At 40.0% G+C, this 24,673-nt stretch overlaps 1 protein-coding gene across 9 annotated transcripts in view; it reads left to right on the forward strand.

Moving 5' to 3' along the window:
* Positions 1-8,398: 8,398 nt before the first annotated feature.
* The window catches only part of heatr5a (HEAT repeat containing 5a), a 93,085-nt gene continuing 76,810 nt past the window's right edge, over positions 8,399-24,673 (forward strand). For 4 of the 9 annotated variants that reach the window (XM_017476377.3, XM_053682460.1, XM_017476378.3 and 1 more), the window contains exons 1-4: positions 8,403-8,576; positions 12,643-12,867; positions 14,832-15,043; positions 15,409-15,517. In XM_017476377.3, the coding sequence (XP_017331866.1) occupies positions 12,742-12,867; positions 14,832-15,043; positions 15,409-15,517 (447 nt within the window). In that variant the 5' untranslated portion in view covers positions 8,403-8,576; positions 12,643-12,741. Of the gene's footprint in view, positions 8,577-12,642; positions 12,868-14,691; positions 14,728-14,831; positions 15,044-15,408; positions 15,518-24,673 lie in introns of all 9 variants that reach the window. The other 5 variants (XM_047157542.2, XM_017476375.3, XM_017476374.3 and 2 more) reach the window with 3 other exon arrangements.

Raw genomic sequence — 24,673 nt, forward strand, 5'->3', positions numbered from 1 at the left:
ATTGACAATTTAGTATTGTCATATTTACATCCATCATATTGGACACTACGCTACCATGTATACATTACACAAAAGGGTCATTCCATCTCAAGTGGGCCAATGCAGGTTGCTCAACCATTTTCATAATTACGACCATCTTTGTGTCATGTCACACAAGAAATTTTGGTTATACAGCTGTTTACAGAAACCTCTATCTCAACTAAGGATGGTCCTAGCACCTTGGAGCAAAAACTGGTCTCTAGAGCACATTACAAGGTACACATGCATATACAACCCCTGGCAAAAATTCTGGAATCACCCCACTCGGAGTATGGTCACCAGCCATTTTTATTTATTTATTTTTTTACTTTGTAACAAATCACAAATGTGACAACAATTTTTGTTTAATAGTTGAACATTCTGGCTTTGTGAAACATACCTCAAACAAGTTAAATGAAATTCCTTTAAGTAATGGCATATTTTATTATAGTAAAAAATAATGGAATCACTCGATGTTGATGGAAAAAAGTGTGGAATCACATTGTAATTTGCATTTCTAAAACAAATACCAGCACAAGTCTAAAATGGCAAATTAGTCTGCAGTTAAGAGAGTGCTAACAGACATTAAAAGAGTGCTTATAGACCTTAACCTTGGACATTTTGAAAGGAAACATGGCTCCAACAAGAGCTGTCAATTAAAATATTAGAAAGGATTATAAAACTCCTTCAAGAAAAATCCAATATGGAGTGTGGCAAAAGATGTTGGTTGTTTCCAGTTAGCTGTGTGCAAAATTTGATGCAAGTATAAATAAAATGGGAAGGGTTTAAAAGGAAAACTTTTGGGTAGACCAAGGACATCAAAAGACATCAAACCCCTCAGGATAGAAAACTCAAAGCAGTATGCTTTGAAAATAGAAAACAAAACAAATGGGCAGAAACAGGAATCAATGTTTGTGACAACTGTAAGAAATCAGCTGAATGAAATGGGATTTACATAGAGAAAAGACAAATGAAAACCAGCACTAACACCTAAAAAGAAGAAAACAAGGTCACAGTGGGTTAAAGAGAAGCAATCATGGAGTGTGGATGAAAGTGATATTTAGTGTTGAATCACAAATCTGCGTTGGCCAAAGAGATGATTCTGGAACTTTTGTCAGGTGCTGTTCTAATGAAACCTATAAAGATGACTGCCTGAAGAAAACAATCAAATTTCCCCACTTATTTATACCATGTGGTTGCAGGTCATGTAAAGGACCAGGGGAGACCTCAGCAGTCAGTACACAGGTGTAAACTGAAATTTTGGACACTTTTCTCATTCCATCCATAGATGATAGGTTTGGTGGTGATGAAGTAATTTTTGAGGATGATAATGCATCTTGCTACAGTGCAAGGAGTATAAAAGCTTTTCTTCAGGAAAGGCAAATCAACTCAATGACACAGCCAGCAAGCAGTCCGGATCGCAATCCAATTGAAAATTTAAGGTGGAAATTTTAAAAATTGGTCCATGATAAGGCTCCATCCTGCAAAGCTGATCTGTCAACCACTATATAACCGCTAAAGTTGGAAACAGCTTGATGGAGTGTTGTTGACGTTTTAAAGTCAGATACTTACATCAGCTTGTGGATGAAGAAAAACACAAAGAACTATGAGTGGGAAAAGCAAAGGTCCAAGTTTATTGTTCACCAACACGAGATCCACACAGTGAGATGTCTCAAAGGGATTTGAATTCCTCTTAGTCAGGGCTTCCTTTTTATACAGTTTGGTATCCCTTGAGTCTGCACTCTAATTTGCCTTTCCCAATATGTATAAGTTTTGCTTTCTTCCGTTCCCAGTATATTTACTGTTAAAGCTTTTTTCCCCAGCCCAATATGTTTTTGTTTTCTGAATTGTGACATCCATGTAATCGCATTGCCTTCGGCCATGTTTATCCCTTAGTGCCGGATGTTCCTCCAAGCGTATCGGGTCTTCTGCCAAGACTACTTCTACAATACTACAGTTGGGGTGATTCGTAAGAAGGGCTTGGATAGCTGGTGGGAGAGAACTCGGATCCATTCTCCTAGGCGCATCGAAGTATATGGATAACTGGAGTATGTGGCCCAACGCTCCATTTTTCTAGTCTGGGCCTAGAAATACATAAAAGTATCTACTCATGACTTATACTGGTTGGTCCGGTTAAATCCCTTAATCTTTTAACACTGTCAAATGCTAATTAAGGTTAAATGCTGATTTCGGCTCAAAGTTTTACCTTTGTTGTCCCTATTTTTCTTGAGTAGGTTACCCTCCGTCTTGTATTCTTCAGGACTCGAGGTTTCCAATTTTCCTTGCTTTTCCCATATTCACACTCTAAGCATCCAGGGGTGGGCGAAAAAACCTCTTCGAGGAAAAATTCCCACCCTGCCAGCACTATTGCGCTCGACATTGCTTTTTCAACCCTTTCTGCACCTGGCTACCGGTCAATCCTACGACAATTCAAAAGTATAACAACAGTTAATCATATGTCAATGTCCACTTTTTTGTCTCATCCGGTAGCCCAACCACATCATCTCGTTCTGTTATTGGATTAACTTCTTCGGCATGCTGTCTCTCCTCCTCCTCTACTGCATTTTCTTCTTCCTACTGTCTTCCTTCCACAGGTTTTCAGAAGCCTTTGAATGTTCCTTTAACTTCCACTTCAGGAGGTATCCATTTTCCTTCCTCTGGTGTCCACAGCATGGATATTCCTGCTGCCAGGGTGCGCGTCCTGGTTTTTGCTTGTGAAGATACCGTGGGTTATGTGGGGGTGGTGGCCCCGGCTCCTGTAGTTTCTCACATGGTAGCGCGGTTCCCTTTATCTCATCTTCTCTTTCTTTCTCTTCTACTACTTTCCCTTTGTCATAATTCACTTATTTTCCTCTTTCTACTTGTTCTTTCTCCTGCTCCTCTTTTTTCTTTCTTGCTACTTCCGCATGCTCTTTCTGTACTCTATCCCTTTCCCTTCTTTCTCTTCCCTCTACTTCAAACCATTCCACTATTTCTTTCTTTTTCCCTAGCTTTGTCCATGCCTTTTCCCCCTCTTTTTTGCTCATCCCAAGCTGCAAGTCTTTCCTTCATTTTTATATACAGTTGTTTAGCAAAAGTTCCCACCTCGGGCCATTTCAACACCCCACTTGTTCTTTCGCTCCATTTTTTGCAGTAATGTTTAATGTCTTTCATTTTCTTTGTGCTTTTCAGTAATGATCTCCATTGGATTTTTTCCTGTTTTTCCAGCTGCCATTCTGCTTTAGTAAAAATATGTTTGTATGTATTATTTTGTCAACTTCTCTCAGTCTGTATCTCACAATCCCCAGCCCTTTGTAAAGAGGAAAACACTCTCAGTGAGTCTCCCTCCCTCTATTTTGGGTGTGCCTTTCTTTCTGCTTATGAATATTTTCACAACCAAAACGCTTTTCCCTTTACTTTGTCCCACACCGGGCACTGCCTCTTTGTTTTCTTGTAACGTGGCGATGGGCTTTATGGGTTTCCTCTCCCCTCTTCTCCTTGGCCCAGTGTTCCCTATGGGCTTACAATATTTATTTATTACTTATTGGTTATCTTATTATCACACACTTTAAACATCTATGATTCACACTGCTTTTTCTCCATGGACGGTTCCACTTCCTCCTGGGCTCCGTCCACTTTATACCTATATTTATAAAGTCACACACACATTTGCTCTCACACTCACTCACACCCCGGGCACGCTTTCTCACAATGGCTTTTGACCTTTTGTCTTTACCCTGAATAGCAGTGACCCAGACCTGGGCCCAGGAATTTCCTTTTCCCCTCTATGCAGCCTGCTTCTCGCAGCGGTATTAGGGGTCCCCACCAAACCAGCCCTGCCCTTTTGAGTGGCAGTATCTAGGGAGTGAGGCCTCACCTTTCACCAGTCTTCTAAGCAGCCCTGCTGGAATGAGCCTCTCGCTCTTCTCTCACAGCGTCAGTATCACAGGTGTCACCTGTATTCTAAGCAGCCCTGCTGGAATGAGCCTCTCGCTCTTCTCTCACAGCGTCAGTATCACAGGTGTCACCTGTATTCTAAGCAGCCCTGCTGGAATGAGCCTCTCGCTCTTCTCTCACAGCGTCGGTATCACAGGTGTCACCTGTATTCTAAGCAGCCCTGCTGGATTGAGCCTCTCGCTCTTCTCTTCCAGCAGCAGTATCACAGGTCTTTGTTTCCTTTTACTTATTCAACACACATAATTCATAAACACAACCTCAATTCAGCAACACTCTTTAAGCAGTTAATTTGGCTCACCTCCACAGTTTCTCTCTTACTTTTCTCACTCACTTTGGTCTACTTCAAGTATTTATTTAATTTTTAAATATCCAATCATTCATCCAGGTTCTTTTTGGAGACCAATTCCATCTTCCTTCCCTCTCTGGGGCTTTCCTCCCCTGGCAGCAGTGTAACTAAGGCAGAACTTTGAACAAACAGGTGCCTGCTTTACCCTTTTCCTATACAGCCTTCCTGCTGCCCATGGAGCAGTGAAGTCCCAAGAAAGGACTATGGGCCTGAACCTATCCCACTTCTGACACCAAATGTTGTGCCCAATTTTTCCAAACAGTTGAACACTACCACGTTTTAAAGTCAAATACTTACATCAGCTTGTGGATGAAGAAAAACACAAAGAACCATGAGTGAGAAAAGTAAAGGTCCAAGTTTATTGTTCACCAACAGGAGATCCACACAGTGAGATGTCTCAAAGTGATTTGAATTCCTCTTAGTCAGGGCTTCCTTTTTATACAGTTTGCTATCCCTTGAGTCTGCCCCCTTTTGCCTTTTCCCAATATGTATAAGTTTTGCTTTCTTCCGTTCCCAGTATGTTTACTGTTAAAGCTTTTTTCCCAGGCCTATATGTTTTCGTTTTCTGACTTTCCCAGGCCCTATATTCTTGTTTCTGGTTTTTCTTATGCCCTTGAGTTTCCGTTTTTTCCCCCACTCCCTTAAGTTTGGCTGTTTTCAATTTCCCTTTTTTAAAAACCTCATCAGCTCCCTAGGGCATTATTATTTTGGCCATCAACGAGTGAGGACTGTGACCTTTTTCTTCAATCTCCCATTGCTTTTCACTATGGGTGAGTGCATACATTTTACTTGTTTTCTGCAATCATCGCTATTGTCTTCTTTTTATCGTTACCATTATGTCTAGTATGTAAGTGAATGTTAGTAACTTATTCTTCTATTCCTTATATTTAATAATGAGTGTGCGTGTGTGTTGTAGCACTTCATGTAATGCCTAAACCAGAGTGGCTTCCTCTATGACTGGGAGAGTGTAACCCTATTCTTTTTTGTTTACTGTCTCAGCTGGACAGCGTCCTTTTCTCCCTCCTTCCTTCCAGGACACAGGCCTGGACCTAAACACAAGCTATTAATTAGCGCACAGTTCAGCAGATCTGTCTCTGTTAGTTGAAAAACTCGCTGCTGACCCTGGTGTTTCTGGTTTTCCACCCCTTCTGCGTTACCGGATAACACCTGCCAAGGTTTTTGTGGATATTTCTACTCAAACAGAGAGACCCTCGGTTTTTTCGTCTGGGAATCCTTCTAATGAAGATATGGCTATCTCTGGGGTTGACCTTGACTTTAGCCCTGCCTCCGGTTCTCTCAGTCCCACGCTATATTCTCCAAGCAGCTCAGAGTATTCTCACGCCTCTTCCCAATGCTCTTCGTATCCTTAATTCCTGAATTCTTCTACAAGTTATTCTCCCATGAACCCTGTGACCTGACCTATATTACCCTCCATCTGCTATAAACCCCAGTATTTTCCCATGGTTGTCTCCCTTGTGTTTTATTTCTATCATAATTTTCATCCAACAGGAGAATATTGTTTTTCATTAGTGAAGTCCATGCCTCAAAAAAGTTCAGGCCTCATAAAAGCCAGAGGAGGAGCATCAAAGTACTAACTGTGATGTTTTTTGTTGTTGTTGATTCCATTTTTCCTCTACGTGATCTGAAAAAAAAAGGCACTTTTTAAAAAATTTGTTTGAGTTATGTTTCATGAAGCCAGAATGTTCAGAGTGTGGTGATTCCACAAATTTTGCCAGGGGTTCTATAAACATTTTGCACATTCTTGTTCCTTGGACTTACAGCTTGCGTCCAAATGTAATGCTCGATCTTGCCCACAGTTCCACGTTTAGTGTCAATTTATTATGGGAAGGGTTCGAGTATCATTCTTAATTTTATAGGGGGTACCTAAGTACAGTGCTGTGAAAATGTATTTGCTCCATCTTGATTTCTTCCGTTTTTGTATATATCTCATACTACATAGTAGTTTCAGATCTTCAAACAAAATACAACATAAAACAAAGGCAACCGGAGTAAACACAAATCACAGTTTGTATTTATTTATTTTTATTAAAGTAAAAAAAAGTTATTCAACACCTATCACCCATGTGAAAAACTAATTGCCCCCTTAAACTTAAAATCTGGTTGTGCCGACTTTAGCAACAATAACTGCAACCAACACCGATATCTGGAGATCAGACTTTCACTTACTTCTAGGACTAGGGCTTACTCCTATGCTTTGAATCATTGTCTTGCTGCATAATACAGTTATGCTTGGGTTTCAACTTACTGACTAAAGACCGGACATTCTCTTTTAGGATTTTCTGGTATAGAGCAGAATTTATGTTTCCTTTAATTATTGCAAGTTGCCCAGACCCTGAAGTAGCAAAGCATCCCCACACCATCACACTTCCACCACCATGCTTGACCATAGGTATGATGATCTTTTTGTGGAATTCTATGTTTGGTTTATACCAGATGTAGTGGCACCCCTATCTTCCAAACAGTTCCACTTTCGACTCATCAGTCCACAGAACATATTCCCCTGTGAAAGATCATGCCTCACTGTTGCCAATATAGACCTCATTGATGAGCATAAGCTAAGGTATGTCAATCATAATCATAATTGCTGTAAAATACTGTTTGTTTTTAATGATTTGTTGTGCTTATATTACATCTGTTCATTTCACAAAATGCATGAATAGTCTTTTCCCCAGATTTCTACTAGACCTAGCTCTGTAACCAGTAGAATCTCAAACTATTTTTTTTTTTTTTTACAGCAGTATGCTACTATAGAGGACTAATTTCTGTGAACATTTCAGGTTCGTATCTGGTCCCCCTTCAGAGATATTTAACCCTGAAAGAGTGGGGAATTTCAAAACACTGCACTTTCTCACCCCCATAAAAATAAAAAAGAGAAGTCTCAAACCTGAAATGTTCTGCATGCCCACTATACTTACCTAGGTACCCCATAAAACAATTAAGACTGAGACTCAAACCCTTCCATTATAAATTGACCTTAAATTTAGAACTGTGAGCAATCTTGCGCATTACATTTGGACTTGTGCAAAATGTTTATATGTTATACGTTCATGCACCTTGTAACGTGCTCTAGAGATCAGTTTTTGTTCCAAGGAGCTAGGAACATCCTAAGCCGAGATATTGAGGTTTCAGTAAACAGCTGTAAAACCAGTGAATCTGTAACAGTCATGGGCTCACCAAGGCTCATTGATGCCAAAGGCTCGCCCATCTGGTCCAATTCCACAGATCTATTGTAGCACAAATTGCTGAAAAAGTTAATGCTGGCTATGATAGAAAGGTGTCAGAACACACAGTGCATCACAGCTTGCTGTGTATGGGGCTGCATAGCCACAGACCGGTCAGAGTGCCCATGCTGACCCCTGTCCACTGCTGAAAGCACCTACAATGAATCAAGTGGACGGCAGGGTATGTGTGTGCGTCGCTTAACTGGACGCACTAGGATGTACTATGGGAAGAAGGCAAGCCAGTGGAGGAAGTGTGATGCTCTGGGCAATGATCTGCTGGGAAACCTTGGCTCCTGGCATTCATGTCGATGTTACTCTGACACGTACCACCTACCTAAACAGTGTTGCAGACCAAGTACACCCCTTCATGGCAATGGTATTCCCTAATGGCAGTGGCCTCTTTCAGCAGGATAATGTGCCCTGCCACACTGCAAAAATTGTTTAGGATTGGTTTGAGGAACATGGCAAAATGTTCTAGGTGTTGACTTGGCCCCCAAATTCCCCAGATTCCGAGCATATGTGGGATGTGCTGGACAAACAAGTCAGATCCATGGAGGCCCCACCTCACAATTTAGTGATTTTGACGTGTGATTTAAGATTTTATTTTTAAGTGATTTTGAGGTGAAATTAGAAAGAAAAAAAAAGTTTTTAATTGACTATTCATAAGAGTAGGCACTGTGTATCAAAGGGTCATGTTGAAATTTTTTATGACATTGTTGTGAGAACTATATTACTGAAATCAAAATAAAATGTATTTAAACATTTTTTAAACGCACCGAATGAATATTCATTATGTGGCTTTGGTGGGAAGGTATGAGGTTTGGGGGTATTCCCCCGGTATGCGGTTTGTGCCTCTGGTAGTGGTTCAGTTTCTTTCCTTTGTGGCTGCTGCTCTGTTTTCTCAGTTTGAGTCGCATGTTCACACTGCACTTCTCTCAGTCTGGCTGTGAAGTCTGCTCGGGTTTTCACAACAGCGAGGAAATGTTGAACACGGAACTTTTCTAAATCTCGCGGCCTGTGAGTGTAGTATTTCGGTAGGTGACACTTCTTTTTGTTTTATTTTTTTTCTTTTTGATTAATAAAGCCCCTCAGCAAATTATTTGATGCGGCTAAATAGCTAATGATTAGCATTCTCCATCAGCTCTCTAGCTGCAGGCAGGAATCAAATATATTGCCAGTAGTATGCAGTTAAGTTATATAAATAAGCTTCACTTATGTAACCGACCTCTTTAAAGTGCCATTACCAACTGAAGCTTTTGATTAACAGGATAACAAACAACTTTTTGCAGAGCTAGTTAGCTTAGCCTCCTGCGTGGGCGTCTGAGGGCACAAAATGACACGTTTAAGCATGAAAGACAGTTATAACTGGTTTATTCATTTACATAGCCGGTCAAATTTTTACATTATGGTATAAAATGACGTTCATCCTGTGCATTAATCATCCGATGTGTTAATTCACCAGTCAGACGAGCACTTGGGTCCAAACTAATTCCCTTCTAACAAACTAAATGAGGGCGCTACATCGTGTAAAATATAATGGCTTCTGTCCCTACTCCCTAGTGCACTATATGTGCAATAAAGTTATTTGAGCCTCAGCATCGTACTCTCTATATAAGTGCATTGCACAGGTTAAAATAATTGCTTGTTAGCCCAGTGCAGTTCACTACATCACATCCCTATATCCTAGTGCACTAAATGTCCAATAAAAAAAATTGAATGCGTTGTTAAAAGTGTAAAACGAGTGCTTGTTCACCCTATGTAGTGCACTATATCTTGTAAAATATAGTAACTTCTCCCCTTTGTCCCTAGTGCACTGTATGTCCAGTAAAGTCATTTGAGGTTCAGGTTCATATCCTCAATATAACTGCAATGCATAGGTTAAAATGATTGCTTATTTGCCTTGTGTGTAATATTGCACAATTTAAAATTTCTACTCCCTATGTAGTGCATATTATGCAGTTTGTTATTCAGTTTCCTACTTTCTAATGTAAATGGACTGCAGTGTAAGTAATAATGGCTTTTATATACCTCAATGCAATATATGTGTATGAAATACATTTATGTTGTGTATATATTCATGTGTAGGTTCAAATGCAGATTAATTCTCATGTTATTGCGTATACTGACGACATAGCAGAGAACAAAATCCTCATGGCAGACTGCATTATTCATATCTGTGTCATACAAGTTTACGTGGGAAGTGTTAGGAGCAGTGGTGTCATAGTCCCTTCCTAGACTTCTATCTCATTTAAAGGAGTATTTCAGCATGTTCCCCCAAACGTAACGTCATCTCGTATGTCGCATATTTGTTAATACCACAGACATTAATTTCAACACATACTAAGAAATTAATAAAAAAACAACTGTTTATTGTAATCTCACATCAAATGGATGTCTGTTGAATTCTGTAAATAAACTTACACCGCACGAATACACATCATAAATTTAAAACCATTACAATAAGAATAAAATAAAAATCAAGATTTTGAGGAAAACGTGGAATTGGAAATTTTGTTCTTCCACAACAAATGTGTGATTGACGGAAAGAATAAAACAGTGATCGGGTGGTATGATTTCTGTATGTCTGGTGATGACCTTGCACTAATCTGGTTGCATAAGTGTGCATTAAATATTTGCCTTAAATAATATTTGATTTTAAGGCACTTTTTGCTTGTAATTTATTCCACTCTTCCTTGCAAAAATATTTCAGATCTATCCAGTTGTGAAGGGATCTTCTGTGTACAGCTATCTTCTTCATTCCACAGGTTTTCGATAGGATTTAGATCTGGGCTCAGACTTGGCCATTCCAAAATATAAATTTTCTTCCTTTGTTGACTTGAATTTGTGCTTTGGTCATTATCATGCTGAAAGGTGAAATTTACCTTTATCTTTAGCGGTCTAACAAAGGCGTACAGTCTTTCTGTCATGGTAAATGCACAATGTTTTGAGTTCACGGAAACATTTTTATCTGAATTGATCAAAAATGGACAGAAATGTTGACTTTTGACCAAGTGGCATGGTCAAAAATCACAAGCCATTAAGAGGTGGACAAAAGTCAATGCATTTCAATTGCAAATTATAGAACAAGAATGGTGATTTTGAAGTGATTGATGTTGATGAGTAATGCGTAATATGACCAGGCACATTATGTTATATGGTGAAACAGGTCAGTTATGTTTGACCTTTTAGATGAGCAAGGCATGAGAGAATGTCTTGCTCAAGTTGTCCTTAAATTGTCGGTAATGAAAAATCGATGTTGGTAATGCATAACCGTCAATTTATTTAACGCTTGATTGGACAATTCATGAAAGCGTTCTACAAAAATGTGTTTCACAAAAGTTTATTGACTTTTATTGAGCTAATGTCTGGCCCAACAGATCTCTTGAGTGTGACAACATATTTGTCATTATTCTTGGTTTCCTTGTACCTTCTATCAGAGGCTTTGGTTTATGTTCAAATTTAGATCTCAGGAGGATTTATGATTTCTGAACATTCCTATAGTGTTTTGGTTGTGATAAACGTTAATCATACCAACCTCCTGATTTTTAAACTTAAGTACTATTTGGATGTGATAAGATTCCCAGATGTCAGCCTGTTAAGTAATGTTGCTGTAGGATGAATGCAGTATTTATGATCGATTCACACTGGATAAAAGATCTCTGTATAAATCATACAGATGCCTTCACTATGTAATCATGGTAATCACGCAAAAAATTCCATTCTACATACACCTTTATTATAATTAATTAGTTTAAGGCTTGTGGCCGCATGTATTGTGCTTGATCATGCCCATGGTATGTACACTATATGGCCAAAAGTATGTGGACACCTGACCATCACACTCCTAGGGTCATGCGAAAAAATAAGTACACCCATGGAAATTGTTGGCTCTTTTGACATTGTTGGACAAGCAAACATTTGATCCGCTTTGAAACAGTGCCTATTAATAAAGGTCATGCACTCTATCAAATAACACATAAAATTGTCATTTTGTAGTCCTTTTCACATTCTAAATTAACACAAAACAAAACAAAACAAAAAAGCACGATCAGTCACAAGGAAAAAATCAGTACACCCCTACATTTATCACGCCTTCAAATCCATAAAATTAGAATCAGGTGTTAAAGATTGAGTTCCAGTGATTAGAACCTGCTTAGGGAATGCAGGTGTTACTTAAACCCCTCCCGTCTAGTGTGTGGTGTTCCCTTTGCTATTGAGGTGTGTGGTGTCATCATGCCAAGATCTAAAGAGTTATATAACACCAGAAGAATATCACAACTATTGATATTTCTGTTGAAAAAGCTCATTTTCCTTGTGGTTTTGTTCAAGTATATGAACTTCATTAATAGGCACTGTTTCAAATATATTTGCTTGTCCAAATATGTCCAAAAAAGCCAACAGTTTCCATGGAGTGTACTTATTTTTTCACATGACCGTATGTGGGTCTTCCCCAAACTGTTGCCACATAACTTGGAAGCCCACAGTTATCTACAATGTCTTTGTATGCAGCATTACAATTTCTCTTCATTGGAATTAAGGGGCCCAGACATGTTCCAACATGACGAGGACCCTGAGCACAAACCCGAGGTCCTTAAAGACCATGGTTTGCCAATGTTGGAGTGGAAGAACGCTAGTGGGCTGCACAGAGCCCTGACCTCAACCACATTGAACAACTTTGGTATGAACCGGAAAGCAGTCTGTGCCTCAGGCCTTCTCCCCTAATATCAGTGGCCAACTTCAGTAATGCTCTTGCATATAAGGAATCTTTTTCAATGTCAGTTTGGACAGGATATAAAGTACCCGGGTTATTTTTTTATAGATGGAAAAAGGCCACATAATCTTTCTAGACCTGTACATGCACACAAAAAATGAAATAAATGGAAATAAAATACCAGAGATGCTCCAGTAAACTATATTATCAAATCTCCACATGTAAGTCTAATAAAATGTAAATAGTGCTTAAGCCAGTAATGCCTGAAGCACAAGGTGCTCTTAACATGGAATCGGTTACAATAAGGTTGCATGCCAACAGAAGAGCGGTATGCCCAAGTATTTTCCTCCTCTACTGTATGTTGTCTTCATGTTTGTGTCCTGTTTCAGGGATGATTCAGTGAGAATCAGAGCCAGGAGCTTTGACTCCACTGCTCTAGGTCTAGCCATAGAAACAGAGTGAAGAAAGAAACGAAGCAAAAAGGAAGAATGGAGCAGGCACACAGCCTGCTGCTGAATGAGGATGTCTGCAGCGTACTGGGTGAGCAGCAGAGGGCCGAATTTGTCTTCAAGTGGCTACGCTTTCTGAAGAAGCTGCTGCCTGCTGCTGAACGGGTATGTCTGGGAACATGAACTCATTAATGCTGTGAGAGAGACAACAAGTGTCTCACTGTTTTTCAAGCATATGTACACACACACAAACAATCTGATTCACAGTCTGTTTATTCTTCTCTCTTTCAGCTGTCTCTCAGCCTGGCTGTGTGTGTTAAGTTAATGAAGTACATAGTGGCTACTGTGCTTTTCTTTATATTTATAATGGACGGTAGTCTTCTGACTGGAGGTGTCATAGTTTTGCTTAAATATTTACAAAAATGGCACTTCTGTCTTTTTTTGTTGAAAATGTTTTTTGTTGTAATGTTGCCGGAGCACCTGCATTTAAGAATTTCACATTGTACATGGTATTTGTGCAGATAAACTTGAACTTGAAAGAAGGACAACAGTGCTGGACACTTATAACACCATCACTCAGTTCACGTTGACACTGTTTCTAATATTTTAAATTTACTGTTAACACACTTTGTAAGTCATTTGAAATATAATGAGAATTGCGGTGTGTTCACATCACAAAGATGTGAAACATTTTTTAATCTGCATATCATTCAGTTCCTATGAAGGCATCAAAATCCTGCACAGAGGTTTCTGAGAATGAGAAAGGTGTAAGGAGAGCAGAAGAAACTTGAGACTTAGTGCAAATAAAAGATGCATATCACCAGGCTGCTGGTAATTTAATTACTTTAAAGGTGCAGGAGACAAAGTTTGCCGAGTGGTTCTAAACAGGTGGAGTTCAATAAGATTTGATTGCATTTATTTATTTATTTATTTATTTATTTATTTATTTATTTAAAAACTACTTGAGCCTGGCCTTAATTTCCCATTTAATATACATAAAGATTGGCCCCAGAAAATATAGTGGTTCAGTATGATCAAGTTAGCATTAGCAAAGACAATTATGACATCACTTTCCAAGACAGCATTCAAGTTGTAATACTATAAACATGCGGAATGATCTTATACTGGTCATTTCATAGTGATTTATGAGAATTTATGAGTGTGCTATCACTATACTCTTCTTTTTTTTGTGTTTTTCCCCCTGAGGTCATATGAGTTCCAGCATTAGCTAAATGACAGACTGTTTAGCTGTTTGAAATTTAAGACATATAACACTATAAACACATGAAATCTGTCTCTTATTGATTTATGGGAAGGGTGCCTTCGCTGTCCTGCTTTTCTTTGTGATGGAAAATGTGATATGTAAAGCAGGCAATTCAAACAGTTCAAAGCTTTATACATATTGCAGTTACATCCAGTGGGGTCTAGGGAGACCGCCAGTGAAAATGCTTGTATTCTGTGTTTTCTTTTCTCAGATGTAACCTGCAACTTAACACCTGCTTTATTCTGGACTGTTTTTTTTTTTTTTTTTTTTTTTTAGCAAACCAACAACTCATGAAGAAAGCGTTTTACTTTTCTGCAATGTAAATGGTCATTAAATATCATTAAAAAGATGCTGTCCTGCACAGGGCATCACTGTCATTCTGACATCACCAATAACTTCAGATAAAAAAATGCTTGAGGCCTTGAAAGTTGGGCAAAGCCTACAGGCTTAAGGTGCTGTTTTGGGCAAGATACATCTTTGTTTGATTTGAGAACATTCCTGATTTTCGCTGTGAATGTACTCCCATTTTCATGTGTGTAACACCCCTCCTAGCTTTCATAAATATTTTATGGCAGTGACCAAAGAGTTCAAAAGTTCTGTAGTAAAGCTTTTAAATATTAAAAGTCATAGAAATAAATGCAGTTCAGATAATGGTACAAAAACAAGGTGATTTATAACAAAAATGTTTTGGTCCAGTATGTCTTGATTTTTGTTCTTCGTTTCAGAACCAACAAAAGAAAATCCATTTTGATGCATTATGGGTAATTGCCTGTTTCCATGTTCAGTACTTGATATTTTATTTAGATGAGCAGAATATTATAATAAAAAGATAATATTTATTAAAGCATGCTTGTTTACATGACAGGTGGACGTGAAGCAGAACCAGAAGCGGCTGGTGGAGCAGCTCATGGCTGTTCTGACCAGTTCTCCTGGCCCCTCTACGCGCTACCTCTTAGCTCACTGTGTGGCTCTGGTCTATCGTGTGGGCGAATCGCTTACCTCCAGCCTCACTGTGGACCGCTGCCATGACATCATCAAGAGCAAGGATGACTCGCCCAGCTTCCTGCCCACTCGCCTGTGAGTGCAGACTGCAATCACTCATCAGCTTTTCTTACACACACACATATACTCATGCACACATATAAATTAATGAGTTAGCTTATACTGTCTGCATTCCAGGTAAATCTGGTTTGCTGTCTTCTGTGCATCCATCTGATCCTGGAGTTTCTTTAGAGCCTCATAAATTCCCCTGCAGATCAATGGACAAGAGGCTGTGGTTTAATAAAAAAACTCACAATACAAAGCAGAATATAAAAAGCCTATTGGCACTGAACCCATGTCTGTCCATGTAGGCCAGTAAATGATGCTGTGTATAGACTCCAGCTCTGTGATGCTTAATAAATTCAGCAGCGTTAGCGAATAAAATCTATCTCTCCTGACAGGGCAGCTGTGGCCTGTCTGGGTGCGATGTATGAGCAGCTTGGCCGTCTTCTCATCAGTTCCTTTAAGGAGACAGTGGCAAATCTTCTGAAAGCCATGAAGAGCTCTGAGGTAAGAATGACATTTACATTTATTCATTTAGCAGACACTTTTATCCAAAGTGACTTACAAATGAGGAAATACAAGCAAATTGATATATCAAGCAGAGAACAATACAAGTAGTGCTACCATACAAGAGCTTTAATTGAGTTCTAGAAGAAGAAAAGTGCGCAAAGTAGAGGTGTAAGTGCCAGAGAAAAGTTTTGTTTGTTTATTTATTTATTTAGGGGTTGGTTACGCGTTCATGGAAGAGTTGGGTCTTTACCTGTTTTTTTGAAGATAGTGACAGATTCTGCGGTCCGGACTGAGGCTGGAAGTTCATTCTACCACTGAGGGACAGGTAGTTTGAAGGTTCTGGAAAGGGACCTTGAGCCACTTTGAGTAGGCACTACTAAACGTAGGTCATTGATTGATCGCAGATTGCGTGAGGGAACGTAAGCCTTCAGGAGAGTGTTGAGGTAGGAGGGTGCTGTTCCAGACAAGGTTTTGTATGTGAGCATCAAGGCCTTAAATTTGATAGGGGCGGGTACAGGAAGCCAGTGGAGGGAGATGAAGAGGGGTTTGGCCACAGTAACAGCAGTAACAGTAACTGGCGCTGACCAAAGACAGCTTTTCAGGAGGAGCACCTCATAGCAACTGTGAAGCATAGTGGTGGAAATGTTATGGTTTGGGGTTGCTTCACTGCCTCAGGGACTGGACAGCTTGCATTCATTGATTCAACTATTAGTTCTGCATCATATCAGAAAGATGATTTAATGTTTGTTTATCCAAATGTGTCAAAAAAAAACAACAATTTCCATGGGTATACTTATTTTTTCATGTGACTGTATACAGTGGTAACATTCAGAGGACGAGCATAATGCTGTATTGTTAGCTAGGATCATCAAGAACACACTGATCAGCCATAACATTAAAACCACTGACAGGTGACAGCTGACAAGTTAATAACATTGATTACCATGTTATATTGATGGAACCCATCAAAGGTTGGGAAATATTGAACGGTCAGTTCTCCAAGTTGATGTGTTAGAAGCAGACAAAATGGGCAAGCGGGAGACTTCCGGCTGAGCATGTAAGTGAGAAGGCACGAGTGGAGTGAGCTCCCGAGCATTTTATCTTTTAATTGTACTTTTCAGGCAACCTGAATCTTTTCTAAGACATTTGGTGCGCTCCTTTTCAATTACTCGATCCACAACTATAACCAGAAAGGAATTATGGCTTCTGAAAGACTACGGAAGCCTAAATCTTCACCGAGCATGACGAGTCATGGCGACAAGCTACCGCTGGATTTTGAAAATCTCCGCAACACTTTAATAGCGGAGCTAACATCTACCATCGCAGTACAGGTGAAAGCAGCTATTGACTCCACTCTGGCCCCAGTTGTTGCGTCGTTTGAGAGTTTTAAATCGGGCATTGAATCACAAGGACGGCGTATTGACGAGCTTGGCCAGCACCTGAACGATTACAGTGACCGCATTGTAGCACTGAGCAACTCACCGAGAAAGTTGAGGATTTGGAGTCCCGCTTGCGGCGCTGCAATCTCCGGGTCAACGGTATTCCGGAACGAGAAGAAGGGAGCGATCCGGTAACATTTATGTCTAAATTTCCAGGATGTGCTCGGATCAGAAATCTTTCTGACTGCTTCATTGCTGGATAGAGCGCACCGCATTGGCCCCGTGCCCTCGGAGGAACAGCGAGAGAATCAGAGGTCCAGAGTGATGATTGTGCGGTTTCACTACTTTCTCGACAGTGAAAAAGTTGTTCGACGCGGGAATTGAAATCAACTTTTCCATCAGGGCCGTAAGGTCTTCATCTTTCCTGACTTCAGCTCCAACGTCGCTAAGAGGAGAGTGGCCTTCGCTGTGGTGAGAAACAGCTTACGTGAGAGAAATGTGCGGTCTTCTCTCAGATACCCTGCTCGCCTTCGGATAGACCTCGGTGATGAGATGCTACAATTCAACTGTCCCCAAAAAAGCGCAACGATGGTTTAATGAACGGTTTCCTCCATCTTAATCTGTCTACATAACAGTTAACCGATTTATTAATACCTGTAATGGGACTGTAAAACTACGCGGGTGTGGACAACTATATTAGTTTCCATGTAAATCTACAGGTTGCCTGTGATACATAATGACTGTGTTTTGGGTTTTTTTGCTCGGGAGTGACTTCACACAAGAATAGGTACGGTTCACAAGTATGGGATGTTCCAGTGTTGTAGGGTTCTGCCTCCATTGTTTGGGAATGGAGAGAAGATAATTGATGGTCGGGGGGTAGGGGAGGGTGGGGTGGTGTGTTGTTGTTGTGGGTTTTTCTCCCTTTTTTTTTTTGTCCTCCCCCCCTTTTTTTCTTTCTTTTTTTTTCTTTTTCTTTTTTTTCTTTTTTCCCCCCCTTTCCTTATTGATATCAACCTCTCTGTACTCCATTCTGTACTAATCTAAATTGATGGAAAATACCCGAAGTTCACTCAGATTTCTAAGTTGGAAGGTGAAAGGTCTGAATGGTCCCATTAAAAGATCCAAGGTTTTGACACATTTAAAACTACAAAAACCTGACATTGCATTTCTTCAGGAAACTCATCTCCGTCTCAGGGATCAACGCAGACTCCAAGCTCGCTGGACATCGCATATGTTCCACTCCAATTTTGATTCCAGGTCCAGGGGAGTTTCTATTTTGATAAGTAAGACTGTGCCCTTTTGATAAAGTTATTTCTGATGTAAATGGTAGATATGTGATTGTGGAAGGGAAAATTTCACAAACGCCAGTAGTTTTGGTGAATGTATATGCCCCGAATTTTGATAGTGCTTCTTTTGCTCAGAATTTGTTATCAAAAATTCCTGCTTTGAACACGCATCTCTTGATATATGGGGGAGATTTAAATTGTGTTATTGACCCGGTTTTGGACAAATCTAGCGCTGTTGCAAAGGCTCCCTCTGCAATGGCAAAGGTGTTCTCTGAGTTTATGGTTCAGAATGGTTACATTGATCCGTGGAGGTATTTTAACCCCACAGTGAGAAAATATTCTTTTTTTTCTCACGTACATAAATCTTTTTCTCGCATTGATTACTTTTTTATTAATAACCCTCTAATTTCTCGACTTGTAAACTCTGAATATCTACCAATTGTTATTTCAGACCATGCTCCTTTAAGTCTTGACATTCTTCTACCTTCACATCGTGCCTTTCGTCCACCATGGAGGCTTAACTCTCTACTTTTATCCGATTCAGCGTTTTGCAAGTATATTTCTACTTCAATAGATGATTTTCTTCTTACTAACCAAACTGATTCAATCTCTTACTCTTTACTTTGGGAAACTTTAAAGGCCTTCTTAAGGGGACAGATAAGCTCATGCCAATAGGCAACGCAAGGATAAGAAAAAAGAGATATCGGATAATATTCGAGCCATTGATGACCAATATGCTCTCAACCCGACCCCTGAGCTGCATAAACAAAGGCTTTAATTTGCAGGCAGAGTTCGAGTTGTTATTGACAGGTGAGGCGGAGAGGCTGTTGTTACATACACGTGGCAATTATTATGAATATGGAGATAAGGTCGGTCGGTTGTTGGCTCACCAACTGCGTAGCCGAGTGGCCTCGCGCTCTATCACTCAGATTATGCAGTCCAGTGGTGCATTAACATCGGATCCTATAAAAATTAATTCAACTTTTAAAAGTTTTTACTCCTCTTTATACACAGCTGGATCTCCTGACAATTCAGGTAACATGGACCATTTTCTTGGAAATATTGATTTTCACGGAGTTGACTCTCAATTGGCATCTGAGCTTGACAGCCCCATCACCTTAGATGAAATCACTAACTCAATCAACTCATTGCAATCTAGGAAGTCACCTGGCCCGGACGGGTTTCCTGCCGAATTTTATAAGAAATTTCATGTTGTATTGGCCCCATTACTTCTGGCTGTATTCGAGGAATCCTTAGAACTAGGGATGCTGCCACAAACATTGAGACAAGCGTCTATTACTGTATTGCTCAAAGATGGGAAGGACCCGACATTATGTAATTCGTACAGACCTATTAGCCTCCTCAATGTTGATGTCAAGATTTTAGCCAAACTTTTGGCCTCTCGTTTGGAGGGGGTTCTCCCTAGCATTATTTCAGAGGAGCAAACCGGGTTTATAAAAGGACGGCATTCCTTTTCTAATAGTCGTACTCTACTTAGCATTTTGTATTCAAAACAAAACAGCGCCTCATCTGAAGTGGTCATCTCTTTGGACGCAGAAAAGGCATTTGATAGGATCGAATAGGAATATCTTTTTACGGTGCTAAGGAGGTTCGGCTTTGGGGATGGACTGATATCATGGATCCGTTTATTATATGTGGAACCGCAGACTTCCATATATACCAACGATGCTAAGTCTGACTATTTTACTCTGTCAAGGGGTACGCACCAGGGATGTCCTCTGTCTCCCTTACTTTTTGCCATAGCAATTGAGCCTCTCTCGATGGCGCTTAGAACTCTTCCTGTATTTCAGGGTATAATTCGCAAAGGAATTGAACATAAACTAGCCCTATATGCTGACGACTTACTACTTTATGTTACAGATCCGATTGCATCTAGTCCTGAGATAATACGCATATTAAATGACTTTGGAAAATTTTCCGGGTATAAACTGAACCTACAGAAGAGTGAATGCTTACCCATGAACCAATCTGGCCAAAAAATAAAACAGACTGAAATACCTTTTCATTTGGAGGATTCTAAATTCAAATATCTCGGAGTTAATGTCACCCGTTCTTATTCTGCGTTAATGGCGGCGAATTTTACACCCTTAATTTCATACATGAAGTCGGCCTTCCAAAGATGGACAGCTCTACCATTATCCCCTCTTGGTAGAATAAACACAGTAAAAATGAACATTCTTCCAAAATTCCTCTACCTTTTCCAGTCCATCCCTTTGTTTTTACCCAAATCTTTCTTCAAGAATATAGACCAATTAATCTCCTCTTTCGTGTGGGCAGGGAAAACTCCCAGGGTTTCCAAATTTTCACTTCAGAGGAGTCGACTAAGTGGTGGCCTCTCCTTGCCCAATTTCATGTATTATTATTTGGCGGCTAATATTCAGAAACTGGTGCTCTGGGTGCAGGCCCCCTCTCTTCCATGGTGCCACTTAGAAGCGAAGTCTTGTACTTCAACCTCCCTCCCTGCTATGGTGTTCTCCTCCCTTCCTATAGCCCTTTCACAATACACGGATAATCCAATAGTATGTACCTCTCTAAAAATTTTCTATCAGTTTCGCTGTCATTTTAAATCCATCTCGGCCTCAACCATGGCACCTATATGTAATAGCCACCTCTTTCCCCCCTCCTTTATGGATTCCACGTTCTCTTTGTGGGAAAAGAAGGGTCTGAAACGCTTTGAGGATCTTTTCATTAATAATGTGTTTGCAAACTTTTCAGAATTATCCTCGTCATTCAGCCTGCCTCCGTCTCACCTATTCCGTTTCTTTGAAGTTAGGCATTGTGTCTCCTCCCTATTCACTGGTTTTCCCTCCTTACCTCCAAAGTCTGCATGGGAAGAGGTGTTCAAGCTGAATCCTAATAAGGGTGGCATTATTTCACGGATATATGCAACGATCTGGTCACAGGACGATTCTTACAATATCAAAACCATTGGTGCTTGGGAGGAGGAATTGGGCCTGGAGCTTGAGGATGATTACTGGGGCAGAGCGTTAGATAATATACGTACTGTCACGTCTTGTGCTAGACTTAGTTTCATACAGTTTACAGTGATCCATAGAGCTCACCTCTCTAGGAGTAAACTGTCTAAAATATATCCCAATGTTCCTGACGTGTGAAAAATGCAAACTTTCGCTGTGTAACCTCAGTCATATGTTTGCACTTTGTCCCAAATTGCAGAACTTTTGGAACTCTTTCTTCGAAACTATGTCCGACGTTCTTAAGATCAAATTAGATGTCTGTCCTTTAATTGCCCTCTTTGGTGTTCCAGCTCAGCGTCAACCTCTGAACCATAAACAAGCTAGTGTTGTGGCCTTTGCATCGTTACTTGCTCGGCCAGAGTACTGTTGTCTTGGACCTCTCCACAACCCCCCTCTATATCAGTCTGGCTTAAAGATTTAATCTTCTTTTTAAAACTTGAAAAAATCAAGTACAACATCAGAGGCAGGGGTGACTCATTTTTGGGAAAATGGGCACAATTTATTACCTACTTCAATGTGTATGCACCCTGGTGGTGGATTGAGGAGAGGTGGACTGTAATTCCTGATCATCTTACCCCTTTGTTTTGTTGTTGTTGTTTTGGGTTTTTATGTTTGTTAGTTTTTTTTGTTTGTTTATTTGTTTTTTTTGTTTTTCTTTTGTTGTTTGTTTGTTGTTTTTTTTTGTTTCCCCCTTTTCTTTTGGTTTTGGCTGTGGTTGTTTGTTGGGCTTGTTGGGTGGGGTGTGTTGGCTCAAATTTAGCCTATTACCCAAAAACACTTAAAATTCAACATAGAAGCCAATACTTACATCTACCTCTGAGCCCAGTTGGAGATAGAAAAAAAGACACCAGCCGTGAGTGAGAAGAAGCAAGGCTCCAGCTTTATTGGTTCCGTTCCACCACACGAGATCCACACCTAAGCTCCAGTATTTATACTGTATTTACCCAGTAAATAACCCATATGTTTCAAGAAGACTATAATATCACTACCAATAGGGTTAAAAAAAGAGCTCATCTACCTTACTCTTATGTTCAAGAAGAGGGCTATTCCACTTACACATAGAATCAAAACCAGGGGTTTTCAAATTACACATAGAATCAAAACCAGGGGTTTTCAAATTACACATAGAATCAAAACCAAGGGATTTCGACTAACCCAGAGAATCAAAACCAAGGGATTTGATTTACCCAGAGAATCAAAACCAAGGGATTTGAATTACCTGTAGAATCAAAAAGTGGAGAGACAAAACAATCTAGAGTGACCTTGGTCTTACTATTATCTCGCGGGGGGGGGGCAGCTTGACTCAGCCACCCTTATAAATGTCTCCTCATGGTTCCCTCTTAACATTAAGGCCTTCCTTGCGAGCCTGCATTTCTAGTTTATAATTTATTTTCATATTTGCTCTATATCTCTATTTTATATATAGTTATACTGCTTGAAAAACGGTTTACTGTACTTCCTACTTCATAATATCATTATATTACCCTTCTACTGTCCTACATATCCTATTATTCTGTTTTTTTATAAAGAGTATTCTATTATTATAAGATATTACCTTAATACTCCTTTTTATTATTCTTATAAAGTTATAATGTTATGTGAGAGAGAGAGAGAGAGAGAGTGTGTGTGTGTGTGTGTGTGTGTGTGTGTGTGTGTGTGTGTGTGTGTGTGTGTGTGTGTGTTAGCACTCCTCAGCTCGTATACTTCTTTTTGACTTTTTGACTAATAAACCATAGTGTATTACTCTTAAAGACCTAAGATCTTTAAAGTGTGAATCCAATTCAATATATAATATAATTCAATATTATGACATTTTTATCCACAACAGGTGTTATGTAAATTTTCAATAAAAATTCTATGATAAAAAAAAATGAGCAAACGTAAGGATCTGAACGACTTTGACAAAGGCCAAATTGTGATGGCTAGATGACTTGGTCATCACGTCTCCAAAACGGTAGGTCTTGTGTGGTTTCCCCAGTATGCAGGGGTTAGTACCTACCAAAAGTGGTCTAAGGAAGGACGACTGGTGCACTGGCGACAGGGTCCTGGGTGCCCAAGGCTCATTGATGTGAAGACTAGCCCGTCTAGTCTGATCCCACAAAAGAGCTTTTGTAGCACAAATTGCTGAAACAGTTAATACTGGGTATAATAGAAAGGTGTCAGAAAACACTTGTTTAGGGCTGTGTAGCCACAGACCAGAGAGCCCATGAAAGCTGACATGAAACTACAGGGGCATGTGAGCATTAGCTCTGGACCATGGTGCAATGGAAGAAGGTGGCCTAGTCTGGTGAATCACATTTTCTTTTACATTATATGGCTGTCCAGGTGTGTGTATGTGTACCTAGGGAAGATATGGCACCATGATGCACTGTAGGAAGAAGGCAAGCTGGCAGAGGCAGTGTGATGCTCTGGGCAATGTTCTGCTGGGAAACCTTGGCTCCTGGCATTCATGTGTATGTTACTTTGACACGTACTACCTACCTAAACATTGTTGCAGACTAAGTAGACAACTTCATGGCAACGGTATTCCCTAATGGCAGTGGCCTCTTTCAGCAGGATGTTGTGACCTGCCACACTGTAAAAATTGTTTAGGACTGGTTTGAGGAACATGGCAAAGAGATCAAGGTGTTTACATAGCCTCCAAATTCCTCAGAATTCAATCCAATCAAGCATTTGTGGGATGTGCTGGACAAACCAGTCCAATCTATGGAGGCCCCATGGCACAGTTTACAGGACTTAAAGGATCTGCTACTAACGTTTAAGTGCCAGATACCACAGCACACCTTCAGAGTGGAGTCCATGCCTCAATGGGTCAAAGCTGTTTTGATGTCACAAGAGGGACCTAAACAATATTATGCAGGTGGTTTTATTGTTATGGCTGATTGGTAATATGTGATATGTAAGTAAATACACAAATCAAAAGCACTTTTATTTTCAAACTTATGTGAGTAAGCTATAATGAGTCTTTATTGGTCACGTATACATTATAGCACAGTGAAACTCTTTTCTTCGCATACCCCAGCATGCCAGGAAGTTGGGGTCAGAGCGCAGGGTCAGCCAAGATCAGAGAGGGTTAAGGCTTGAAACCCCGACCTTCCGATCAGAGCCTTAACCGTTAAGCCACTACTGCCCCCTAATAGTTAGCAAGCTAGCTATTAGATAATTATGTATAGTGCTATTGTCTGGGACCAGACTCAGTCATCCATGCTGCAGTACATCAGTGTGATCCAAAGAGTAAATAAGACAAAAGCCTCTACCTGTTTGCTGTTACCTGTTTTTATACAACAGCACTCTGAAGTTGTTGATTAATTTTTCTATAACAGCAGCTCTGTCTCAAATCACAGGTTTTGACCTGTGCCAATAAGTTCATGTCAGTAAGTTATGATTTCTATAATAACAGGTAATTCACCAGGACTTGTTTATGCTTCACATAATCTAAGGCTAATCCTCCAAATTTTATGAAAATGTTATCTAAGAAAGAAAAACAAATAC

Source organism: Ictalurus punctatus, chromosome 9 (genome assembly GCF_001660625.3).
Source record: "Ictalurus punctatus breed USDA103 chromosome 9, Coco_2.0, whole genome shotgun sequence".
NCBI lineage: Eukaryota > Metazoa > Chordata > Actinopteri > Siluriformes > Ictaluridae > Ictalurus > Ictalurus punctatus.